The 24,549-nt window shown below is 43.0% G+C and overlaps 2 protein-coding genes across 2 annotated transcripts in view; one reads left to right on the top strand and one right to left on the bottom strand.

Moving 5' to 3' along the window:
- Positions 1–2,239, top strand: part of SNX25 (sorting nexin 25) — a 66,366-nt gene extending 64,127 nt beyond the window's left edge. The window contains exon 19 of the mRNA XM_066632363.1: positions 1,282–2,239. Coding sequence (XP_066488460.1) covers positions 1,282–1,362 — 81 coding nt within the window. The 3' untranslated portion in view covers positions 1,363–2,239. The remainder of the gene's footprint in view (positions 1–1,281) is intronic.
- A 641-nt stretch (positions 2,240–2,880) lies between these two features.
- Positions 2,881–24,047, bottom strand: LRP2BP (LRP2 binding protein). Its single transcript, XM_066632548.1, has 9 exons — positions 23,989–24,047; positions 19,870–20,011; positions 16,709–16,824; positions 14,385–14,498; positions 12,206–12,348; positions 11,729–11,834; positions 8,614–8,837; positions 5,167–5,332; positions 2,881–3,030 (listed from the first exon to the last, which is right to left on the bottom strand). The coding sequence occupies exons 2-9, from the start codon at positions 19,982–19,984 to the stop codon at positions 2,965–2,967; spliced, it is 1,050 nt and encodes a 349-aa protein (XP_066488645.1). The 5' UTR covers positions 19,985–20,011; positions 23,989–24,047; the 3' UTR covers positions 2,881–2,964.
- Positions 24,048–24,549: the final 502 nt, after the last annotated feature.

The raw sequence follows: 24,549 nt of genomic DNA on the forward strand, positions 1-24,549 counted from the left end.
AAATGTCAGAAAAGAAAATATGCAAATCTTGATCATATTTTCAGGATATGGGAGAGCATGGCCACCTTTTCATCTGTGCTGCTTCTCCTGGGGCTTCACTTCTCAGTTTAAGAGTTGAGAAGTGCTCTGTGAAGTAATGCCTGGGAAGAAGCTGCACTGCTAAAAGGGTGGGTCTGTTAGAGCCCATGGGTTCTGGATAAAGAGCTTCTGGGGGCTGCATCCAGCCCCCTGGCCTTATGTTTGACACCCCGGTGCAGTGTAATGACTAAGACTGAACTTCAAACTGGGATTTCCTTGGCTTGAATTCTCACTTCTGCTATGAACTCATCAGGTAGCCTTAGGCAAGTCACTCCCTCTCAGCCTCAACTCCCTAGTTGCAATATGGAAATGTATAGGGTTGACCCATGCATAAGGCCACTTGAAATGTTCACATGGAGTGGCACCCTTAGGGGGTGGCAGATGGATGAGTCCCCAGCCCCTGCCTGTCCACTGCCCTCTCCAGTCCTCTTGCTGAAAGTTGGAAGAGGATTCAGTGGCGGCGGCAGCCTCCCGCTCCTTCCAGTGCTGCAGGAGGAGGAGAAAGGAGGGGTTAAAGTTGCTACAGCTCCAAATGACTTCTCCCTGCTAACTTAAGAAGCACCAGGCAGGCAGGGACAAGTGATCTGGAGCCTGCCTAACCACACACCCCTTCTCTGTATGCAGCTGCCCCGCTTTGCCCGTCTTCTGTTTACAGTGAGTATGAACAGGGGGTGCTCCATTCCCAGCATCCCCTGCACCTGTTTCGCACATAAGGTGCACAGGCTGCACAGTGTTTGCTCTGCAGATGAAGGGAAGGAGGGATGCAAGTGTGTCTGTTCATTCGCCAGCATTCTCTCTCTGTGCAAGCCGGGGTGGCAGTGGATTCAGGTGGCTCAGAGGCACACGCAGCTCTGGGAATAGACATTATGGAGATAATACTTGCCTAATGGTTTCTGTAAGAGCAGCATGAAGATAATGCATGTAAAACCTTTACAAATATTATGTAGTAGAATTTACTTGGAGGGCCACTGTGAAGGAGGAATTGAGATTTGTGCATTAGGGCCACCCCTACAGAGAGCCAACAGATCTCATGCTAACAGCCTCTGCTCCCCACCTCTCTTCTCATTGACACCTTGGGGGGTCCAGATGAATCACTTCAGAGATTTGCTCTTGGGGCCTTCAGTATTGGGTGTCCAAGGTTGTAATTGTAAGTTCAGAAAAAGAGAGGGTAAAATTTATGATCTCATTCTTCTTCTTTTTCAGGTATTGTTGGAATTGCTGCTAGTTGAACTGTGTCCTGAGTTGCGAACTCATTTAGAGCAGCTGAAAGCAGCTCAGGTTTGAATCTGCACAAGAGAAATGTCTAACAATAGACATGAAACTCATTTCCCTCTTTTCCATAGAGGGCTGACTGAAGACTACTGACATGTTGCAGGGTATTTTTGTTTGGAGTTTTACATGAAGTAAAAAAAGACTTGAAAATAACTGCTGATGATAGTAGGATAGAATGCCAGCACTGTGTAGTTTCTGGCTTTTATTTACTTTGTTGTATGAATAACTCTGTTTAAAATGCAGATTGAAATGTAAATGTTAATGTAAGAACTATAGAATATTTTAAACATTTATGAAAGGCATTTTGCTTTAGTGGTATACCAATGAATGTTGTACAGTTGATTTCCTTGCTGAGGATAATGAACATTCCTCTATTTTCTTGTGTTTTGAAGAGCCTTGTTGTGCAATATATGTAAAGATATTGTGTAAATTTTATTGTTTTTATTTTTACCAAAGATTTCCCATAGTTTGGAGCCTTTGTAAGCAATAAATAACAAAACTGGACTGCAGTGCTTCATAATTGTCACTCAGCTCATGAGTGGCTTTTACTGTTTTCAGGGGGAAATGCATTGATGTTTCTGCAAACCTATATCTAAAGTTATCCTGACTCATTATGAATGCTTAGCCATAAGCAATACACAGATGTCATATCTTACTTGATAAGTTGAGGTTCACTTATTCTGCCTTGAGATTATCCAGACTGTTTTCTTTTAAATGTATCCCTTTTAAAAAGCAATTTCATCAATATCTGATTTTTCTTTTCTTTTCCCCCCCTAAAGGTGCTTTCATTGCTTTTGGAGGCAGAGCTACTGCTGTTTGTTGTTGGATTGTGGGCCTTTTTCGCAAATTAATTTTATAACATAGTCAAAGTGAGAAGCATGGCAGTATTTCAGGGTTCACAGAAGCCTTGTGGGCTCCTTGTCTGTAGTTCAAAAACAATTAATGGGCACTTGCAAGCAGGTGCAGGTGTGTGTTTTTGTGAGCAAAATCCGTAACAGCCCAGAATGTAGACACGGTTGCCTAACCTTTGGGGGGACTACCCAGTTTTCTAAGAGTTCAGTGGGAAGATGCCAAATGTGCACCCAGGTGTCCCACTGCAGAATTCAGTATCACCACACTGATGGCCGTAATGTTGCTTGTGGAGCACACAATCCACATGGACCACTTTCCATACTCCATAAGTGCCAGGTGGTTCAATGCTAACTGGTTTTGTGCAGCTGCTCAATATTTATACTCCACCTTTCTTTCCAAATGGGAAATCCAAGGTGACTTACATTCAAATTTAAAACAATAAAATTTTATTCATTAATTTATTTAGAAGATTTAGAGATTGCTTTACTAAAAGCTCAAAGCGGTGTATAATATAACATAAAAACAATAAAAATAGTTTAAAGCTACATATAACTACAAAAATGACATCAATCAAAAGCACATAAAAGCATGGATAGTGGTTCACATCTAAAGAATAGTTAAAAAAAATTAATCAGAACATTCTGTATCAAAGTAATGAACTTTATGCACAATAGTCATGATTTATAGAACACTGAAGGACAATTGCCTGTAGTTATAAAAGTAAAACTACTGGAATGTGTTCAGATTCATCAAAATGATGCTCTAAATTCTCCCATGATTAGCTGTCAGTTCAAGCTCAGCGGCTATAGCAGGGTCCAGTCTGCATGCCTTTAAATCACAAAGAAACAAATGAATGTTATTGACCACAATAGGAAATAAATTTTTACACAGTGTCTTGAGTATATAACCTACTGTGCAAGTCCCCTTTTTCTATAAATTCACTTAACAAAAATGTCTTCTGAATCTTTAAACCAGTGGTTCCCCAATATATTTGACTGGTGGCTCCTTTGACCTACTGGGCCATTGGCCACAGCTCCCCATTAGGGCTACAATCCTATAAATTTATATAGGATTGTGGGTTATGAGGATTCCATAGCTGCCGTGGCTGGTCGCACAGTTTGGGAATCACTGCTTTAATCTATAGTGTCCTTTTTTTGAAAATCCCTGCTAAGGAGTGATAAAGTGGTGTGATAATGAAACTAAAATACAGAAAGGATTTGGAACACCAGGACAACTTGAACCATCACTATTTCCTGACACTTCAAGAGTCCATTTATGCCACTGGTTCTCAGACTCTTGTGTAGAGTTTCTAAGACGATTGTGGGGGCAGAGGGATGGTGGCAACACAATAGGAAAGTTCACACCACCAGCAGGGACCAGGGGCTTGGTTTTTACTCACTCCTGTCTGCTGTGGCATCCAGGGCGTGTGGGGAGCCCTGCAGAGCCCTCTGCAGGGCTCCCCATGCCTCAAAACATTTGAAGTGGGATCGCAACCCACTTTCAGGTTACAACTATGTAACCGGAAGTGGGTTGCAATAGTATTTCTTCAATGTTTTGAGGTGCAAGGAGCCCTGCAGAGGGCTACGTGGGGCTCCCTGCACCCCCAGATGCCAAAGCAGACAGGGATGAATAAAAATCAAGCCTGTGTCCCTGCTGGCAGAGTGATCATTCTGATCAAGTCACTATCATCCCCCCGCCGTGCCCCTTAAAGGGGCAAAGGTAGAGCTTCTCAGACTGGGGCATCACGACACCTCACTTTGAGAACCTCTGGTTTATGCAATCAACTAGGAAAGCTCTCCTGGATAGTACTGCCTCATAATTTCTCGCCCATGTAAAAGTCTCTACGCAGGAAACCAGCATGCCAAGGAGAAGGGTAAGCTGAAATCTTCATATATGCTAACTTCCTAATTATAGTACCTCTTCTCCAGGGAGTATTCAGGCTCCATGTGCATGACTGCACATTTGAAGTGGCTCTAAATTACCAGGTACAGATGCTGAATCTGGTGTAGCATCTTTTTTACAGGAAGATGAACTTTGAACTAAATTAGCTTTGTACTGGACACGAAAATCAAGACCTTTTTCAATGATATTTATAGCCCAATGCTAACCTGTGCCAGCACAGCCAGGCTGCATGGGGAGGAGGGTTAAGGGGATGTATTTCCCCTTACCCGGAATAATACCCCAGCCATCCCTATGTGGCTTCTCAGATCTGTGCCAGTTATTTGGCTGGTGCAAATCCAGGAAGGCCTGTGTAAGGGTACCTGGGCTGGGAAAGATACTGTGAAGGAGGCCTCCACCAATTCCACTCCCTTCTGGAGCCGGTTCTGTCATCTACCTGTCCCTGGGCTGCCCAGTAAGTATTACCTGTGCTGGCAGGATTTGCTCCTAGATGCTGCATGGGCAGGCCAGCACATGCTGTTGGCTCACAAGTAGTCACAAACTTACTTTATGAACATTTGTGACACTCTGAGCCAGTGCAGGGATGGGTGTGTGGCTCAGGCAGGGGATAAAATTGTGCTATTAATCTTATTAAATATTATCAGGTGTAACATACATTGGGTTATCTATTAGACTAGGTATTAGTCTTATTGCTAGACTAATTATGGTGTTTGGAGTCCACTGTATGTTGGATTCCAATAAAAATCTCATCACAAAATATTTACAAAAATCACTGCCCAATAGGAAGAAAGTAATCATGCATGTACATTCCTTCATGCTTGTCATTTACGCAAACACCTTAATTGGAGTGCAATGATAAGTAGCTTGCCTTAGACAGCTGAGTGAATAACACTTCTATAAGTCTCCAGATAGTTCTGGAATATAATTTATTTAGCACTTAATATGGTTCTATAAACCAATCTGCAGGTGAGCTAGAGTGTAACAGCTATGTAAGGACAGTGGTGAAATAAGCATCAAATTCCAAATAATCAAGCTCCAAAAGTTTACAAGACACTCCCAACTTACCTTAGAATAATATTTTTTCGCTTCTGCTGCATCTTGTTGTATTCCTAGGCCAAGTTGCAAGCATCTAGCCAAATAGAAAGAAGCCATAGCAAGCCCTCTAGCTACATAAAAAGGAAGGCAGTCTGTTGTCTTTGCTATCTTTTCAACATCATCATCCACTGTAATTCTGTTGTAGGATTCACAACACAAGGTAAAAGATGAGTAATTTTTGAACAGATATGAATACCTTGCATAATCAAAGGAGGCATTTTCTGCCCAAATTTAATTTGACAATTCTGTGCTAAAAGACATCCATAGTTAGTGGTCACAATACTTTTGAAACTTCTAGGTAGTCACTTTCTTACATCATAAACAGCTATTCTTGAAATACACTGCATGGCATACAAGTGAGTGGCAATTACTACTTGTGCACATGATGTGAATAGCCTGAATTTCATGACATCTCTGAGTTTAGACTTTGGGATATCAAAGATCTTTAAGCACTATACATGTCCTGATATACTTGCTGAGTTTTGAGCAAGCAGGGGCTGCTTGGAAGAAAGTCCAGGAAATGCCTTCTGCAGACAAAGCCCTCAAATCACAATGGAAGTTTCTCAGAGCATTTAATTTCTATGATCTCCTATATTTTGTGTTAAAATACATATTTTAGTAGGGTTGAGGAGCATTGTCTGGTCATTTACTTGGCTGATGTCAAATCTGTCTCATTTTTGGGGGTTCTTGTAGCCTCTGTTCACAAAGGCATCCTTACTGCCCTTCACTGGTTGGTTGCACATGAGCCAAGACATAGGCAGAGTCCCTGCCCTCTCCTTCAGTAAACAGCAACAGAGGCTTTGTCAAGTCGTCACCTTCTGCATCTTGCCTTCTGCCTCCTGTTGATCTGAGATACACAATCAGCACACACTACTAGTTTCTGTTGCTATTGACATGGCAAAGGGATGACAGGAACTTAAAGAGCAATTTGCCTATGTTGCAGGGCCACGCTGTACAGCAGACATATTTTGGCCCTGCATGTTTGTTTTTTTAAATGGTAAACAGCAGCTGGGGAGAGGAAGAATGGGGGTTGGAGCTGTGTCATTGAGGGGAAAACCCTTTTCCCTCTCATACAGTCCTGACAAGTACTACCCTACTGTTTGTCTTGGCTGAGAAGCTGTTTGCTTCAGCCTACCAAGGCAAATAGCAATTTTGGTGGGGTGAGTGTGTCAGTCTGTCACTCTTCACAAGAATTGTGGCATGAGGTGAAGGGTTAACACCCCCTTCCCCTTTGCAGGCACCATGATATCAATTCTGATTCTCCCTTCTCCATAGCAATTAGTTAAAAAAAATTAAAAACAATGAATTTAAATGCAATTCAAAACTACACATTTAAAGTTAATAAACATGTCGCTTGGCCTTCTGACTAGATGACTAACGCATGTGGTAAGTGAAGGGAGCTCTAAAAAAGCATTTGTTCATCTTTAGAAGGAAGAGGTTAGGTTTTTTTTGCCTCTGCATTAGTTTGCATGGGAGGAGCAAAGTGGGGATTTTTAATTTACGAAAAAGAAAATGACTAAAGGAGGAACATGATAAGGATGTATAGAATTATGGTGGTACAACACATCTTTGGTAGGTGGGTTGGAAGTTGAACTCAGATGGATCATGTTACTGCTGCCACCAACATTTTGTTTGTGGCTTAGGGAGTGTTCTGCATACATGTGCAAGATCTCTGCTCCTTTACCACTAGATTTTGGCAATGTGTTTTGGCTCTTGAAGGTGGGTCTCAAGTAGCAGTTTGGAGACCGAGGGGGTCTCACTACGGACAGGATGAAGACCACATAAGGATAATTTTTACTCCTTGTCTCATAATACCAAAAGATGGAGTCATTTGATGAAACTGATTGGCAACAGATTGAGGACACACAAAAGAAAATACACCCTCACCCAACATTTAATTAACTTAGGGCACAATCCTAACCAGGTCTACTTAGAAGTAAGTCCTATTTTGTTCGATGGGGCTTACTCTCAGGAAAGTGGGGTTAGGCTTGCAGCCTTAGACTGCAATCCTATACACACTTTCCTGAGAGTAAGCCTAACTGAACACAATGGAACTTACTTCTGAGTAGACAAGACTAGGATTGCACTGTTAAGGAGGTCATTAGCTGAAGATATGTTGATGGCCAGTGACTTACAAAATGGCTTTAAAAGAAACTGCAGAAGTGGATGGAAGATTGGTTGTCTGATAGTTATTAGCCACAGTAGCTAAATGGACCTTCCATAAAGATCCTACCGACTTGTTATATTTAGAGGAAGTATACCTTTGAACACTAGTTGCTGGGGGGGGGGGAGGTGAATAACAGGAGAAATTGGTGCCTTCGTGCCATGCTTCTGGCTGACCATGGTTGGAAACAGGTTAGATTAAATGGAGTGTTGGTCTGATGCAGAAGGCCTTTTCTAATATTCTTAGTGGTGCTGGTGCTTCAGCTCCTCTTCTATTCAAAATAAAGGAGTTGTTAAATCAGTTGCCAACTGAGGCTTATCTCCTGGTTCACAGCACACTACCTTTTTAAACCATTTCTGCCCAACGTTGCATACACGCAACAGGGACCAAATGTGTACACCTCTAAACCAGGCAAAAGTAGGTTAAATTGTTTTTCTTAAATTAGTCACCTAACAATACTGTGTGCTGTCTGTTTAACATACCAGCTACTTGATGAATGTTTGTGACAATTTTATCCACCACCCCTCTTTTTCTTTCCTTGCATTTAGAAAAGAATGGTGTAGATAAACCTCGGCTTCTAAAGTATAGGACAGTCTAAATGAAAATTGATTTTCGTTTCATTTTCTTGAACCAAATCATGTTCAAAGCAGTCTGTTACAAATTTAGGGCACAATCCTAACCAACTTTCCAGCACTGAGGTGATGGCAATGCAGCTCCAAACAAACATTCCTTTACCTTGAGAGGCCTCCGTGACTGCCACCCAACTGCAGGATACAGCACATGGCCCATTGGCACAGCTATGTCAGTGTGGGAAAGTTGGTTAGGATTTGGGCCTTAGAGACCTAAAATTTCATAACAATGTATATAGTCATTTGGAGTTTTATAATTGTCAATAGGTACAGCTTTCAACAAAATGTTACATATACAATTCTTGTCAGAACCTAGGCAGATCAGATCCACAGTCCTATTTCTATTTCACGTCTTCTCAGACATTAAATATATAATTAATTCTTGTCTGGATTAACTGATATACTCTAAGAACTCATGATAATGAAGGCAAAAAATCTAACAAATTTGTGTCTTTTTTTTTTCTTCTGCTAGAGGAAGGGGAGAGCTAAAAGGAAAGGATGGTTTGTTTTCTCTTTCAGAAAAGATCAACGGTACCATATTCGTTGACATGCATCTTTGATTTTGATTTAATGCCTTCATTTTCATCATCAGCTTCCATTCAAATTATTAACAAATTAATTCACCTTCTGGCAAACTCAGCAGCTTTTATAAAAAATTTTCTTCTGTAGTAATATTCGACCAGATGACCCATAACATAGACATTTCCACGATCTGATGCTTGATTCAGGCATTCCAAAGCAGCCTTTAAATCTTTACGTACACCGTGTCCATTCAAGTACATAAGCCCAAGGATGCCCTGAGATTCCAGACTTCCATTCCCACAAGCTTCAGAATGCCAAAAGAATGCCTACAGGAGAGGGAAAGGGTTCCTGTAACTCCCTTAGAAAACATTTTACTTTCCTTGCTATATAAAGGCAATGTTGTTTTATGTATATAGTGCTGAATATGTGTATCATGCTCACAAATTACCTCACTGGCTAGCTAGGAATATAAAATCCTTTTATCACCAAATACAATGGCCATAATTTTTTTTACATTTATATACCACTCTTCCTCCTCCAAGGAGCTCACAACAACCCTGTAAGTTCGGTTAGGCAACGAAATTGAAACTGGCTCAAGGCAACACAGTAAACTTCATGTGAGATTGGGGATCTGAACCCAGTTCTTCCTGGTCCAAGTTTTCGAATAACACCACAATGGGTAAGCCAACACACAAGTTAAGTACCCTCGATTTGTAGCCTCTATATTGTTTTGAGATATAGAAATTTGCATACACAGACACACTGGTAACTGTTTTCTGTTGAGTCAGATGCTGGTCCACCTAGTGCAGTACTGTTGACGCTGACTGGCTGCAGCTCTCCAGGTCTTTCCTAAACCTACCTGGATTTGCACCTGAGCCCTTTCTGCATGCAAAAGCATGTGCTCCATTGCTGAACTACAGCATTGTCCCTTAAAACAACAGTAGACAATACTGAGCAATTTTGGATGGGGAATGGTAGGCAGCCACCATCTGTAGTACAGACTATTAGTGTACTGCCCTTTTCTTAAACTTTTATATTCCCAGCTTGCCAGATGTTCTGCTTAGTTATAAAGGCAGAAGTGCTGTGAGATTTAATGCCTTAATGGTTGCATTTCTTTTTAGCTCCAGAGATGAAAAAGTTTGGGCTGTAAACTACCCAAAAATGATGAAGCCTTCATTCAAATTACTCACGCTGGCTCCAGAATTTCTTTCTGTAGTGCCAACCCCACTACTCATTAGTGTTTCATTATTAAAATCCAGACAAGAGTGTTAAGGTCAAAGCAGGAACATATATTATTTGCATGTGTGTGGCCAGTGCAAGACTTCATTGTGTTGCTTTGTAGTGTTCTCACAATCATTATGGCTTAATTTCTCTAAAAATGATTTAATTTTGGGGGTGGTGGTGGGAATAATATGTTCTTACAAGCTGGATTCTCTTTACTACTCAAAAGCCAAAACAAGACTGTGGGCCCAATCCTATCCAACTTGCCAGTGCCAGTGCAGCAGCAGTGCAAGGCTGAAGAAAGGAAACAAGCATTCCCTTACCTGGAAGAGGCCTCCATGACTGCACCCCTACCACAGGATGCAGTGCATGCCCCATTGGCATGGCTCACCAACACTGGAAAGTTGGATAGGATTTGGTCCTGTCTTGTTTAAGGTTCTGAAGCAGGCCCATACAGGGGAGTGTTGTAAGATTTCCAAGAAACAGACCCAAGGAAGCAAAATGCTTGTGAAAAAATAGAACCTCTGGCCCTGACAGCCAATGAAAAATGCAAATAAAACCCAACCAACCAAACTGAAAGAGGATCCAGAAACCCCTGGGATCAGGAACACAAGCAATTGCTGAGAAGCCAAGCCATAGTGGAAATGGAAAGTCCCTCAAAGCTGGGGTAGAAAGTGAGCACCAAACACCTGCTCCCCTTTAGAACTCTGCAGTTGGAAGTGGCAGGCCAGGCAAAGGAGTATCAACCCAGTCTGAAACAGCATAAAAAGGCAAGTTGCTAGAAGGGTATTTAAGGGAGAGACCTGGGGGGAAGGTAAGACTGAGGATTTAAAGGGGCAGTGACAACTGTGGAATGAAAGAGAGTTACCTAAGGCAAGGGCAACTACTTGGGTGAAGCACTCAGATGATGGGGCTTCTGACTCCCCCTTCACATAGGCCACTTCTCATCACACATGGGTAAGAATGATTAGAGAGATAAGAAAATGATGCAAGATAATGAACCCAGAAACCAAATGTATACAAAGGTGACAAAAGAACAGTATGATCAAAAACCGAATATCCAACAAGATGATAACAGTAAACTCATTAGTACATTATCATTTAAATGAAGAAGAAAGAAGAAAGATTCATTTCATAATTCAGTAGAAGAAAATCAGTAATGGAAGTTAAAGCTGTTTCAATTGACTGAAAAGGATGAAAACCAAATTGACTAGAAACAAAAATCTAATGAGACATTAAGAGAAATGCAAACCATTGTGCAAGCACAACCCACTCAAAGTGTTTAGAAGCCAAAAGCAGCAAGTCAATTTGACAATAGCTACAGAATGAAGAGAAATCCAAGAACATTTTCAAAAGAGGAGTGATAATAGCTGATTTGGAGTTGAAGAAATCCTGACATCAAAGAAAGATTAAAAATATAAAGAAGAGAAGAAAAAAAACAGCATTACTCATTACATAAAACAAAGCAACATAAAACAACATTAAATAAAAAACAAGGCATTACTCAGGTTATTTTTTTACCTTTATATACGTATATTTTTCCTTGTACTGGTGCTCCTTTCTTGATCCTTGTCACATACAAAATACAACAGACTGTCTTCAGTGGACTATTTTAGACATCACTATTTAGTCCAAATACTAGATTGTTATGGAACTCCCTTGCAAAGGATTTAAGAACTATCCCTTCCTTTATGGCAAGGGCTAAAACCATTTTTATTTTGTTTAGCGTTTGATTGATGTTTTAGGGTTGGGCCTCCTGTACCTATAGATTAGCCCTTTTTGCTGATTTTTCAATAGCAGATGCTATTATTTGTTTCACACCTAGTTGCTTGTTAAATTGAATCTGCTGACCCCAGCTGTTTTATATTGTATATTTTAAGTGTATTTAAGATTGTTTTTATGAGGATTTTGGAAGCCACCTTGGGTATTTACTTTGGCAAAGGAAAGATTGGATAGAAATTTCTTAAATAAATAAATAAATGTCAAAAGACATTACCTTTTTCAGATCTTTTGGTTTCTTCGCTGAATACAACATTCCAAGGGTACTCTGAGCCTTTACACTTGCTTTTGGATTCCCATGGTCTGCAGCAATAAGCCATAACCTGAGGAACATTTTTTAAAAAGTGGTGTGGCTAGCCTCTGTCTCTTCTGTATAGGTGGTAACCTAGCAGCTGTATTATCATAAAATTAGAAGGATTGCAATTAACAAAAAGTGGGGTCATGGAAAAACCCTTTGCCCCCAGTTTTCATATTACTATTCACATGCCATGGCCTGTGTTCATTCCTTCCTGCCAGCAGCATAGCTACATGGGAACTTACAACATTGTACATTTTATTGGGGAACTTGGTAAGCCACTTTGTGCATTTGCTTCAGCATGGGAAAGGCAAGATATATATGATTGGCTATTGTGGGAAACAGGATGCTGGATTGGTTGGGGATTTGGTCTGATCCAGCAGAACTCTTCTTGGGTACCTTTCAGCTTCCTCTTCTGAAGTCTGCGTTCCATATCCTTCATAGCAAGCTCTACCAAGGTTGTACGCAGCTGCAAACTTTAAATGTCTTGCTTTAGGGGATGTAGAGTTGATAATCCTCTTCATATATTCTATTCCCTTTTTCTATAGGTGACAGAAGCAATGCAAGGCAATGCAGATTTGTGATCTTTGACTTTTCAAGCACAATAAATTTGTATCAAACTTACAGTGTCTTTGCACCAACCAGGTCCGTTCCAGGAAAATGACTGACCAAATCTTCCAGTGTTACTCTTTATGGGTCATTCCATATAAAATCATCCCACTTAATATTTGTCTACCTCACGTTCTTAGATTTTGATACACATTGTCATACTTAATGATCCTATGTAGTTATTGAAAAAATTTATTTTTAATGCATTTAATGCAGAGAAAAAATATATTTAATTATAAATTTATAAAATTTTTGCTTTAAAATGGTGTGCTAGTGATACTTTAACCAGCTGCACATCAGACACCAATTGGGATATAGAGCTGGGAGTGGTCTCATTTTAAATCTCCTTTAATGAGCTTTATTATGATATACAACACAGTGGGTTTAATTTTTTTAAAATTCAATTTAAAATTTTAAAATCTGTTTTCTCAAAAATGGACACTTAAAATTTGGAAAACAATCTCAAAATGAGTTCATACTTGTCTAATTAGTCACAAAAATTTTGGGGGAGATGATGATGAGATGATAAGATATCAGAGGTAACATATATGTATGATCAAGATAAATTAGAACCAAAAATCTGAAAAGTTATGCAAGGTGGATACGAAAAATAAAGTGACTGAACAAATCAGTGAATCTGGGTCACATTATCTTTAAAATTTTAAATTGAATTTTAAAAATTTTAAAGAATTATTAAACCCATGAGACCAGTCTCAGTTCTAGATCTTAATTAGTGTCTTTTACTGCTGATTAAAGTATCACTAGCATACCAATTAAAATTCAGTTGAAGAGTAACACAAAAATGACTTGTGAGTAAGCAGCTTACAGCACAATCCTAGCTTGTGCTGGAACAGGTAGGCCAGCCATTTCCACAACATATAGAAGGAAATAACTGTGTGAGAATATACTCTTCGGCTCAGGAATAAGACCATGATTAAGGCTGAATTTCCAAAAAAAATACAGGTGTTAGCAGATCTGACCTCGAAAGGGGATAGGATACGGCACATGCCAGTGCTGCCAATCCTGCCTCCTCCTGGGCCTGATCCACTCTGTCACTGCCCTCCCCAACCATTACACCCCTGCAGCCCACTCCCTGCCCCTCCACTGCCGGGCACAAAGCTTACCTGTTTGGGCGCACGTTGAAGCTTCCACCGGCGCCAGTGGGATGGCATGGGCCTTCCCACCACCATCCCTATCTTCTGCACTATCATAACAAGCTTTATGTCATGTTTGCAACAGTGTGCACTGGTACAGCATTGGTGTGTGCTAATTCAGCAGCATCAATGCACAGAACGTGTAAGATTATGCCATCAGTCTCAAACTTGCTATCAGATCAGAGGGAAAGCTTTTGCCAGCTGTTCTGCTTCTCCAGCCAGGATGGGAAATCCTTTGCCTTTCCTCCAGCTTTCTTTCACTGTATCCCTCATGTATGTTCATGTACCTTTCATCTCAGTCATGCCACACATGCTCTCCCTCAATTGCTGAACTTATGCAAGGCCTCCAGGTTATGCAGAAACATAGGGGTACATCCCAGGCATCCCAACAACTGGTCCCATCCTACTGCAACTAGAACACATCCCATTCTCATGGGATATACCAGAACAGGCTCTGGTTGTCCTGACAACTATTATCGTCTATGCCATCCTGCAGCATGGCTCCGCTCTGCAACTCCCAGATGGGTAATTTTGCCCACTTCTGCCAATACACAGTAAAGAGACAGATGGGGAATGTTCTCTTACTTCTGGAAACAGCAAGACTAATTATTTGTCTGGTAATGTGCTTTTCTGCCCAATCCTACTGGGTGGCAGAACTTTACCAAGCCTACAAAGCCTACTTTGTGCCCACTAAACTTTAACCAACTTAGGCTTCAGACATTTGCTTAGTAATGCAATACTATTTGCATTTGAAGTTGTTTAAATCTGCACTGTTATTAAGTAAGGAAAGTTATTGTCTTCTGGTTGCAACTTACAGGATCTTGTTGGGTTCCCAGTCCATCATAATACATTACACCTAACTGATACAAGGACTGAAAATCTGTGTCTTTGCTTTGTTCAAACTGCAATAATGCTTCTTTGTACCATCCCTGCAAAAGACATAATGAAAAGCATATTTTATTTCAAAACATCCCACCGTTCTCCTTACATACTAAGGGTGGCTACAACATACTGTAATAGTTTAAAACAACACAAACAAAATTGCCAACAATCTATTTAGGATTTAGTAACCTAGCATATCTGAAGTATTCAGGATATGTTTGTGCAATCTTTTAAATCAGATTGTCTATCTACATCTGAATTGAAAAGAAAAAAGGACAAAAATTCAACCCAGAAACTGCCACCAAGCATCTTGGAAAATAGAAATTAAACCAACAACAGATTCTGCTTAATGAAATGTAGACAATGCCTGGGCCCAAAACATCTTAAACGTGTACATTCAGAAAGCATCTCTTGGAACTGGAAGCAGTTGCTTGCTATCCTGTTAAGATTACATTCCCTTAGCTTCCTATAACATTAATACAAGTTACAGGAAACCAGGTATTGAGAGGAAATCACTGCAAAAGAATGAGTTACCCAGATTGAGAGTTTCATGTTTGCTGCTGTGGTGGGATGTATGCACTGAGTTGCTTCATCTACTGGCAAGCTCTTCGGGCAAGGAGACGTCTATGGATATTGGAGCTGTCGCTTACCCACAAAGAATCACTGGACTGAGACAAATAGTTGAATCCTCTGTGCCTCTGCACCAGCTCCCAATTGGAAACAGGCCATCCATAACAACCAAAACTCTGGATGGGGATGCACAGCATATGAAGCATCAAGCCAGTTTAGCAGGGTGTAGATGGGCACTGAAATGTGGACATGTATCTGCAGCACATGTGTGTAAACATGTACACCACATATGAAATTCCTTGCCACTAGAGAAACTCCTTGCCACTTGCAACTGGTGAAACAGATTTATTTTCTTAGGCTTTAGGCATTACTAGTTTTTGGGCACAACCCTAACCAGGTCTACTCAGAAATAAGTCCGATTTTGTTCAATTGGGCTTACTCTCAGGAAAGTGTGGTTAGGATTGCAGCCTTTGTCAGTTTAGACTTATTGTCTCTTCTCTGCTGCTGAATGTGATGACCTATTGATGATTTGATGATTGCTGTTAAGTTGTTATGCTGCTGCTGCCGCCGTTTGATTTTGATTGTTTTAAATCTATATTTATTAATGTATTACTTTTAACATTTAGTGTAATGTGCCCCAGGTATCTCCCAATAGGGAGGGGAAGGATGATGAATAAATGAATAAATTTTTGCTTGATCATAGGTGTGCTTGTCTAAAGTTTTCTTTGCATATCCTCTGTGACTCACAGCATTCTCATACAACTCAGGGTTCTATATGAATGACATACCATGCTTGAAATCTGTGATGAAGATTAATGTTACAGCAGAAACAATGCTATCCACAACCTTGTGAGAGCCTACTCAGTAGAAAGAAAAACAAGACCTGGAGATTTAATCTCTCTCACATGCTTCCAGTTTGTGACCTTTTAAAATATTATAATATTTTCTAGGTTTTTAAGGAGATTTACAGCCAATTCTGAGCTGCCTGGCACCCAAAGGAGCAGCGGCATCAAAATGGCTGCTGCTGCAGCATCCTATGCATGCCGGGAAACTGCTGTGTCCCCTCAGCAGAAGGGGATATTAATCTCCTTCCCCCCAGGTAAGGGTGCAGGCCCCAAATGCAGCTACTCAAGTCTGTGCCAGCTATTTTGCTGGTGCAGAGTTGAGAGGCCCTGTGTCAGGCCAGAAGGCCCAACGCGAGATTCTGGATCCAGCAGAGCAGAGCTCTGCCAGTCCTCCCCCCCCGCCCCACTCCCTTCCCCCATCCCACCCCGGAACACCCCCCACCCACCCTGCCAAACTGCTCTGCAGCCCAGAGCTCTTCCCTTGTTCTGGGCAACGTACAATGGACTTCCAGCTGCTGCTGGGCTCAGAGTGAACTGGCGCTGACCCAGTGCTGAGTGTCGTGAGCGTGCCTTATGGCACATTTCTGACACTCGGCGCAGGGCTGGCGCTAAGAGCTCAGGATTGTGCTCTTAACCCCTTTATGACACCACCTTTAGCCCGGAGACTAGTCCATGTTGAAAAAGATAAACAGATACACCAAGTCATTAGGAAGCTATGTTAGGTACACTGACACAGTTACAGTTTCAAAAACATCTCAAAATATTGGTATTTGCATCCATTTTAACCTCCTCTTTACAAAGCAATGTTATAAAAATAGAAATTTCAAAAAGTAAAATATAACCTCTTCAAAATACAGCTGTCCTTTTAGAAAAGATGCCAGAGGGTCTCCGGTTTGAATCCTTTTGTCCAGCAGCATTTCAGCCTTTACAATCAAAGAAGAATGAGTGTAGTTCTCTGCTAAAATAAAAAATGGTAAGATTTGAGCCTACAGATTCACAAGTCTTACGGCACAATCCTGCCCATGTCTTCTCAGATGTTATGTCCCACTGCATTCAACTGGCTTACTCCTAGTAAACTGTATATAGAATCATTGAATCATAGAGTTGGAAGGGGCCTAACAGGTCATCTAGTCCAACCCCCTGCCTTAGGCAGGAAATCCTCTTAGAGCATCTCCAACAGGTGCTTGTCGAGCCTCTGCTCGACAATAGGATTGCAGCCTAAATCACACAATTACGTATCTATAATCAACAATTTCTATTTGTAATACAGTAGTTCCAGTTTGGTTACACAGTGAGCTATATTCAAAGGTTCTTTTCACTCCCTAAATATTATTTTACTAAATGCAACATGGGGTTTGATCATGCAGCCAAAGAAAATGATTCTAGTCCAGTGGTACTCAAACTTTTCCAGCCAGTGGCTCCCTTGACCCTCCCGTGGCTGTTGGCCATGACTCCCCATCATGTTCCTGAGGGTTGGAAGTGAAATCATTAAACAGGAAGTGGCCAGAAATATTAACTATATTAATATTAATTATATTAATCATATCATTAACTAAATGCAGATCTTAAAAAAATATTATTAATACACAGCAGTATACATGCTTTATAAATGATCAGCTGCTGATCACTGTTGGAGACAGGATGCTGGAGTAGCTAGATTTTGTCTGGTCCAGGAAGACCCATTTTTTTAACTTTGTAAGCATACCAATAGAATTATTTTATCAAATGAACTTTGTGAACAACCAATCTGACCAACATTACACACACCCACCCCTGTGGACCCCAATCCAACTAGTCGTTTCTCCCATTCTCCTTGGATAGGATTGAACTCTTTATTAATTTAATGAAATTAAATTTTTCCAGCAGCTGGTGGGGAAAACAAAAATAGACCATGAAAATATATCAGATAAGGGTTTGGTTAGGAAGCTGATTTGTCTCCTATACTAGGAGATGCACAGCCCAATCCTACACATGCCTACTCAGAAGTCCCATTAGAGTCAATGGGGCTTACTCCCAGGAAAGGGTGGATAGGATTGGGCTGGCAATCACTTCATCAATGGCTGATAAGTATTCCCTTCAAATAGCAAGATTCATCACTTTAAAAATACAGCCTCTCCTCTTCAGTCAAACAACAAGATTAATACATCACTTTAAAAACAGTATCCTTTTTCTGCTCCTGGCCAAGTAAAGTGTGTGCTTCTCTCTCCCCCTCCACCCCTTTGCCAACTGCATGGAAACAACTTTAAGACCCTCTGGTGACTGGTAAAATAGGAAGCGTTTTATTTGGGTAGGGGGAGGAAAGCGGGAAGGTTTGGAGATTGAAAGAGGGGAGTGGAAGAGGGAGGGGGTTGAAAAGAGAGATTTCACTTTGATGAAAAGCGATCCCAGGCTGGGAACTAGGAACCAACCAGACAAGGATCAAGGAGGGTTTCTTTCTGATGGTCAGCAAGGACAAGGACTGCAAAATGAGCATGCTTGGTACATGCCAGGTGGGGGTTGGAGTCGAAGAGCTTTGGAAACAACTTGCAGCGAACACAGAAGGTGGCAGCAGTGAAGGGAGAAGAGGGCGGGGCGGCAGCAGCCACTCTCGCAATCACTCTTGGAGGGAGCAGCTGAGCAACTCCCGTTTCTTCTGCTTTGAAAAAAGCAAAAAAGAAGGGCAGAAGATGGGCTCGTATTCTGCCCAGGGGTGTGACTGTATCACTGCGAGAGGACATCCCGCGCCTCCCCTTTGAGTTCCTGGCGCCTCCCTAAGGAGCCGCGCCTCACAGTTTGAATAACACTGTTCTAGTTCAAATGTCACTGTGCATGGCAAATATCTGCTTGCAAGTACCAGCTGAACAGATGGTAAGCACAGTTAGCTTTGACAGTGCTGATCGTACTGAGGAAGAAGAGGGCCAAAATTCAGCCCCCTTCCCTCTTATATCATATCTTAAGAGCTGTTAAAGCTGACCACACCATCTGTTGTGCAATATGCATGTGTACCAAAAAGCAGCATGCAAACTGTGTACTAGATAAATCAATTTTTCTACACATAGGGGTCCAGGAACATAGCCTCATTACCCCACCATGACACACTTGTAAAGGTTTGTGTACAGACCTCACCACATCAAAGTTATTATGGAGAAAAATGAGGGCTGTACACACCTCACATAGCCGGAGGTCCAGCCAGTGCTCCTGTGCTGCCTGAGCCAGTGAAATAAAATTCCACCATTCTCCTCCCTGCTGCCCCCATTTTTTTTCAAATTTTAAAGACTTATCTGCTCATTACTGTACTCACCTGCTCCCTTCCCAGGGTAGCTGGAGGTCTGGGCTGGGGTAGGGAGTTGAACCAAGCCACAGAGCTTCCCCATCCTTTCTTTACCTCCAGCTTTGGTTGCCCTGGGCACTCCACCTGGGTCCTGTTTAAAGTGGAGCATGCTGGGAAGTAAGGCAAATGGGCAGGAGGCTGCATCTCCCATGCAGCAGCTCACTTGGTTGCTTTCTTAAGCAGATGGAGAAGAGGCCTGGCAGGTTCCCCCCCCCCCAACCCTTCTTCCTCTAAAACTTATAGCACCGGGACTCACTTTTCAGAATGAGAATCTGTCAGGACCCACCAGAAGTGATGTCAGGACCGGAAGTGATGTCATTAAGCAGGAACATTTTTTAACAGTTCTAGGCTGCAATCCTACCCACACTTACCCAGGAGTCCCATTTACTAACATTATTAAAAGCATATACATAGTAGCCTGTTAAATAACTGATGTGTGACATGTCCCTAAATGCAGTCACAAACCGTAATACCATCAAGTGTAATGGATCTGGAGTATTATCTCTTGTCATTTCACCACCACCCACTCTGAGCCTGCCATTCAATGCAAGGCTTTCAGGTTGTGTCATCTATGGGCCTGCCCTGCATAGCCCCAGCCAGTCCTCTTGGTCAACATATACACATTATGAACTTATCTCTACTACTGTTTGCAGGACATGGAAAAATTGGACAGGAACGGCATCGTTTCTTTACCTGGGTAGTTTAGACATGTTAATGTCCCCATTTCTGCAGAGGAGAACTTTGAAATGGTTTCAAGGATGGGTTCATTGTAATTTTCCTTAGGGAGAGGCTCACTAGTCAGCTTCATTTTTATTAAATTTCAGGTTCCTTCTTTCTGTAATAAATGGATATATTAGAAAATATGTGCCTAAAACTTAAGAGACTCTGCGTGCTGCACAGTAATTCTTGCTTAACGCTGCACCATTTATTCCAGGCTAAGGGACCAACCACCACAAATCACTCTCTTATGGTTCGCTTCTTTAGATTGCTGCCTAGATTCACTTCTGTAGGTTAGCACAGTGTTTCTCCCTACAGAGGGACATTTTATAGTTGGTTAGATGCTAACCAGTTTCCAAATACTGAGATGCTTGACTTGAGAGAGATTAGTACATGGCATTTTGCAAGACAAGGGATGCTTGAGTCCAATGCCTGCCTAACATTTGAAAACCTTCACAGTATCTGATGACTACAGAAGGTTCCTCACATTTAATGGAACCTACTGCAAGCAAGGGCTCAAAAAGAAGGATGTCAAGAAGCCAGCTATGTTGTGTGTAGTGCCTTGCACATTTTTTTTCTGTAGCCAACTTTTTTCAAAAGAGAACAAGGAATAGCCTTCTGTGCCCTCCCTTGGACTCTAGCATCTGTGACAGAACATCTGAGAGGTATGGAGAGTGACAGCTAACACTTATTCCCCACTAAGCACCTCTCACCTCCACTGTTGACAAGGATAGAAATGCCAGCAATCAAAACCAACCGCTAAATCTGATGTTTAATCATACTGTTTCATAACCAAAACTTGCCATTTTGAACATGTTAACATAGGAAAGCAAAGGTATAAAGGATATAGCTAAAACAAACATTAGAACAGAATGACATTCTTAGCCTGACTTGGTCAAGGGAAATCAAATTGGGTCATATCCTGTTGCCATGGTCCTAGCATAGTTTTTTATTAGTTTCAGTTGTTCCTGTCACCCTTGGTGGTGACAAGTTCCTTGGCAAGATATGTCATCATGGCACAAAGAGAAAGATTGGTTGCGACTCCCAAGGGTTGTAGACGGAAAGTTCCCAGAGCATGTAGAAATGTAGTCTGGGGTTGGACAACTGGTATTGTCCTTAGAAAGAGAAAAAAAAAATGAAGCAGGTAGCAGTCTAGTTTTGCTTCCTGTCACTATATCCAAAAGAGCCCTTTTGAGGCATTTGAAATCTGTGGTTAATAAACACACATGGGAAGCAGATATAACACTGCATCAGAGTGCAGCTGCATTTAGCTCAGAATTGTCCAAAGTGACTGGCAGAGGTTCTCCAAGGTTTCAGGAAGGGCTTTTTCCATGGAAATGCCAGTGATTGAACCGGAGACCCTCTGCATACAAAAAAGGTGCACTGCCACTGACCTAACCCCTACTTATATGGGAGAGGGAAGAGACAGCCTTCCCCCTGACCCACAGACAATAATGTATGTAGGCCAAGGACAAAGTCTCCCCCCAAATCTTTGCATTTTCACAGATGTGACTGCCTAGAAAGAACTACTGTGGTCTCAGAATCTGTCCTGAGTGAAAGCTACTTTCTTTGAGAACAAGAAGGGACTGAAGAAAGGAAATATTCACAATCCACTATTTTTCCCTTCTACCCCATGCCACGTCGCACACCCCAGACAGGTGGGCACTTCTGCTAGAAACCTGCACAGTTGCATTCTACCATGCAGAAGATTACATGGGTTATGCTTTGGGCCAATTTTACTTTTTCGTGTATGTAAAACTTACATCCATAACCTGTATGTAAAACTTAATGTCTGCATGCAGGAAAATGTTTGTTTCAGAAGCGTCATTCTTATGTGGGTAGGAGGATAAAACCATCTGAATACCAATGCCTGTTCCAGGTGACTCTCTTGTCCTGGGTGTTTGTGCATAGCACATCACCCATCTCAGCTAAATGTGACAGAAGTGATGTGATGGCTATACCAGTGTTCTTCAGCCTTGGGGTCAGGACCCCAATGGGTTGTGGCAACTTCTGGGAATGAAAAAGGTTGAAGAATAATGGACTAGAACACCATCATGGAAAGGGGAAGCATATGCTATACCCGTTCAGGTACCAGGTGATTGTGTCCCAGTATTCCTCAGGCTCTTAGCAATTGTGCAACAGCTTTCACTAGTGCCAGGCTTCATGGTATCTTTTTCTATTCCCTCTAACAACAATATGTGGTTACAGTGAACAGTGCTAAGAGGGCATTACAGGGGAGGGCGGGGAGTTGTGGCAACGTGGCTGGGGTGGGCGCACAGGGTCCAGGAGGGGGGAGTGGGATCAACAGTGGGGTCCCCAGTCTCATACTTTATTTATATATTTGGGTCATGGCACAAAAAAGGTTGAAGAACACAGGGCTATACCATTGCTTTTACAACCCCTGTAACCACATGGTTGCCCTTGAAGTCCCACTCATCACTGCATTTGCTCTGCTCCTTCAGAAACCTAAAACGGGGGTAAGAGGTCTTCCTAGCCTCATGGTACAAGGGCACCATTTGGGGATGGGAAGGGGAGGTAAAGGAGTTGGGGGGCTCTTAATCTGACCAAGAGTGTACAGGGCTCAGCTCTAGAAACTCTTCAGGGTCAGAGATTCTGCTCAGGTATGAGAAAGACAGAGCCCATGGGGGGAGGTAAAGGGATAATTTGTACTCAGGCCCAGGATCTAAAAGGGGGCCCAGGAACCAAAGGAGGGGTCCAGAAATTTCCTGGGATCTTAACTTTCCTATCCCACCTGGACTCTGCCCATGTGGGATACTGGGGGCACTACTGAGGGCATACAGCCATATGTGCCAGGCTGAGGAACACATACATGACACTCCTTAACACAGCCTCAAATCTGAAAGGAAACTGGCCTGCTACAGTTGCTCTTTGGTTTGTGGATCCACTTACCATGAAGGAGTGTACAGCACAGCCATTTTCAGCCACTGTGCTGTGGCACACTGGTGCACCACGGATGGTCTGCAGGTTCACTGTGCGAGTTTGGGGGAGGATCATTTGTTAGTAGGGTCACTGGGGGATGTGAGCCCCTGCTGTCAGTGCACTGTGCCTTGTCAATTGTCAAAAAAACTGACAGTGCCTTGTCAGTGTGCTGTGAGATGAGAAAGGTTGAAAATCACTCATATAGCAGCTCAGGGACACAGCTGCAGTGGGTCAAAAAGGGGGCCTAGGAGCCAAAGGAGGGGTCGAGAAATTTCCTGGGATCTTAAATTCTCCTATCCCACCTGGACTCTCTGCCCATGTGGGATACTGGGGGCACTACCGAGGGCATACAGTGGTGGCTGTCGCCGCAAGCCGTATGTGCCAGGTTGAGGAACATGCGCAATAGTCCTCAACACAGTGTCAAAACTGGGAGGAAACTGGCCTGCTCCAGTAGCTTTTTGGCTTGTGGATCCACTTACCATGAAGGAGTGTACAGCATAGCCATTTTCAACCACTGTGCCTCACACACTGGCTTGCTAGTCGCTCTTTGACGTGTGCAACTGCTTGCCGTGAAGGAGCGTATAGGAGCCCAGGGACGCAGCTGCGGGGCTACGGCTGCTGCAGAAGCACTTTTCCGTGCAAACGGGGGCACTTTCTACTCTAGTGCGAGCCTAAATACGATGCTAATTTTCTGCATGATTTCCTATATTGAAAAGGTTTGAAAGGCTTGAGAGTGTGCTTGGTTTTCCATATGACTGTATGTGGCTGCTGGTGCTGCACAGGCAGGTAGACCTGGGCTCTGCACTGGGAAGCCCAGCAGACCTGGGCTCCAGGGACTGTCCTGCCCCCCCCCGTTCTGCCCCCCTGTCACCACTGCTCTGTTTCGTCCCCTCCCCTCCCCCCTTGGAAAGGGGTCCCCCCACAACTGGGTACCCCCTGGTAACATTCCTCTGGGAGGCCCTGTCTCCAGCCACAGGCAGGGTGCATTCTCCACAGCCCTGGGCTGGGACAGCAGGGGGGCTTCCAGCTCAGGCGGCTTCCAGCCAAGCTGCCACTCCGCCACTGGGGCTGCTTCTCAGGTGCCCAAGTTGGGGAGGAAACGGGGAGAAGAGAAGAATGAGCCCGCCCGACTCTATTCTCGCGCGCGTGACCCACCGAACTCACTGTCGATTTCCAAACTGCGCCCTCCCGCAACTTCTTCGCGTTCTCCCCTCGGAACCTTGGAGACAATTCCGCCGACAGGGGGCAACCTCGTGGAATCCTCGCGTCGCCTTGGCAACGCCGTCTCTGAGCAACCCTTGGCCGCCCCCAAGTCAGCGCCCCGCCCCCTTTCTCTTCACCTCCAATGGCGTGGAGAGGAGGCGAGAACCGATTGTTCGGGCTACAGGGGGCGGGGCTAAGGAGCTCATGACGTCTCAGGCTCACAGCCTTAGTAATGTTATGAAGAGGAGGCACTAAGATGACTGCTGCAGCCTCGCAGCTATGTGCGCTTGTGAGGGCAGGGAGAGGTTAGGAAGGCTCAGTCCCAGAAATCCTATGCACACGTGCCTGGGAGTAAGCCCTATTGACTATGATAGAACTTACTTCTGAGTAGACATCAGGGAGGTGTGGTGGGTGGGGAGGGAGGAAGGGGAGGGAGAGCCTCCCCACCAGAGTCCTTTGAAAAGCACGACCACGGGGTGAGACACCCACAACCCACACGCAGAGCATGTCCCT

The sequence above is a fragment of the Tiliqua scincoides genome, chromosome 6 (genome assembly GCF_035046505.1).
Source record: "Tiliqua scincoides isolate rTilSci1 chromosome 6, rTilSci1.hap2, whole genome shotgun sequence".
Lineage (NCBI taxonomy): Eukaryota > Metazoa > Chordata > Lepidosauria > Squamata > Scincidae > Tiliqua > Tiliqua scincoides.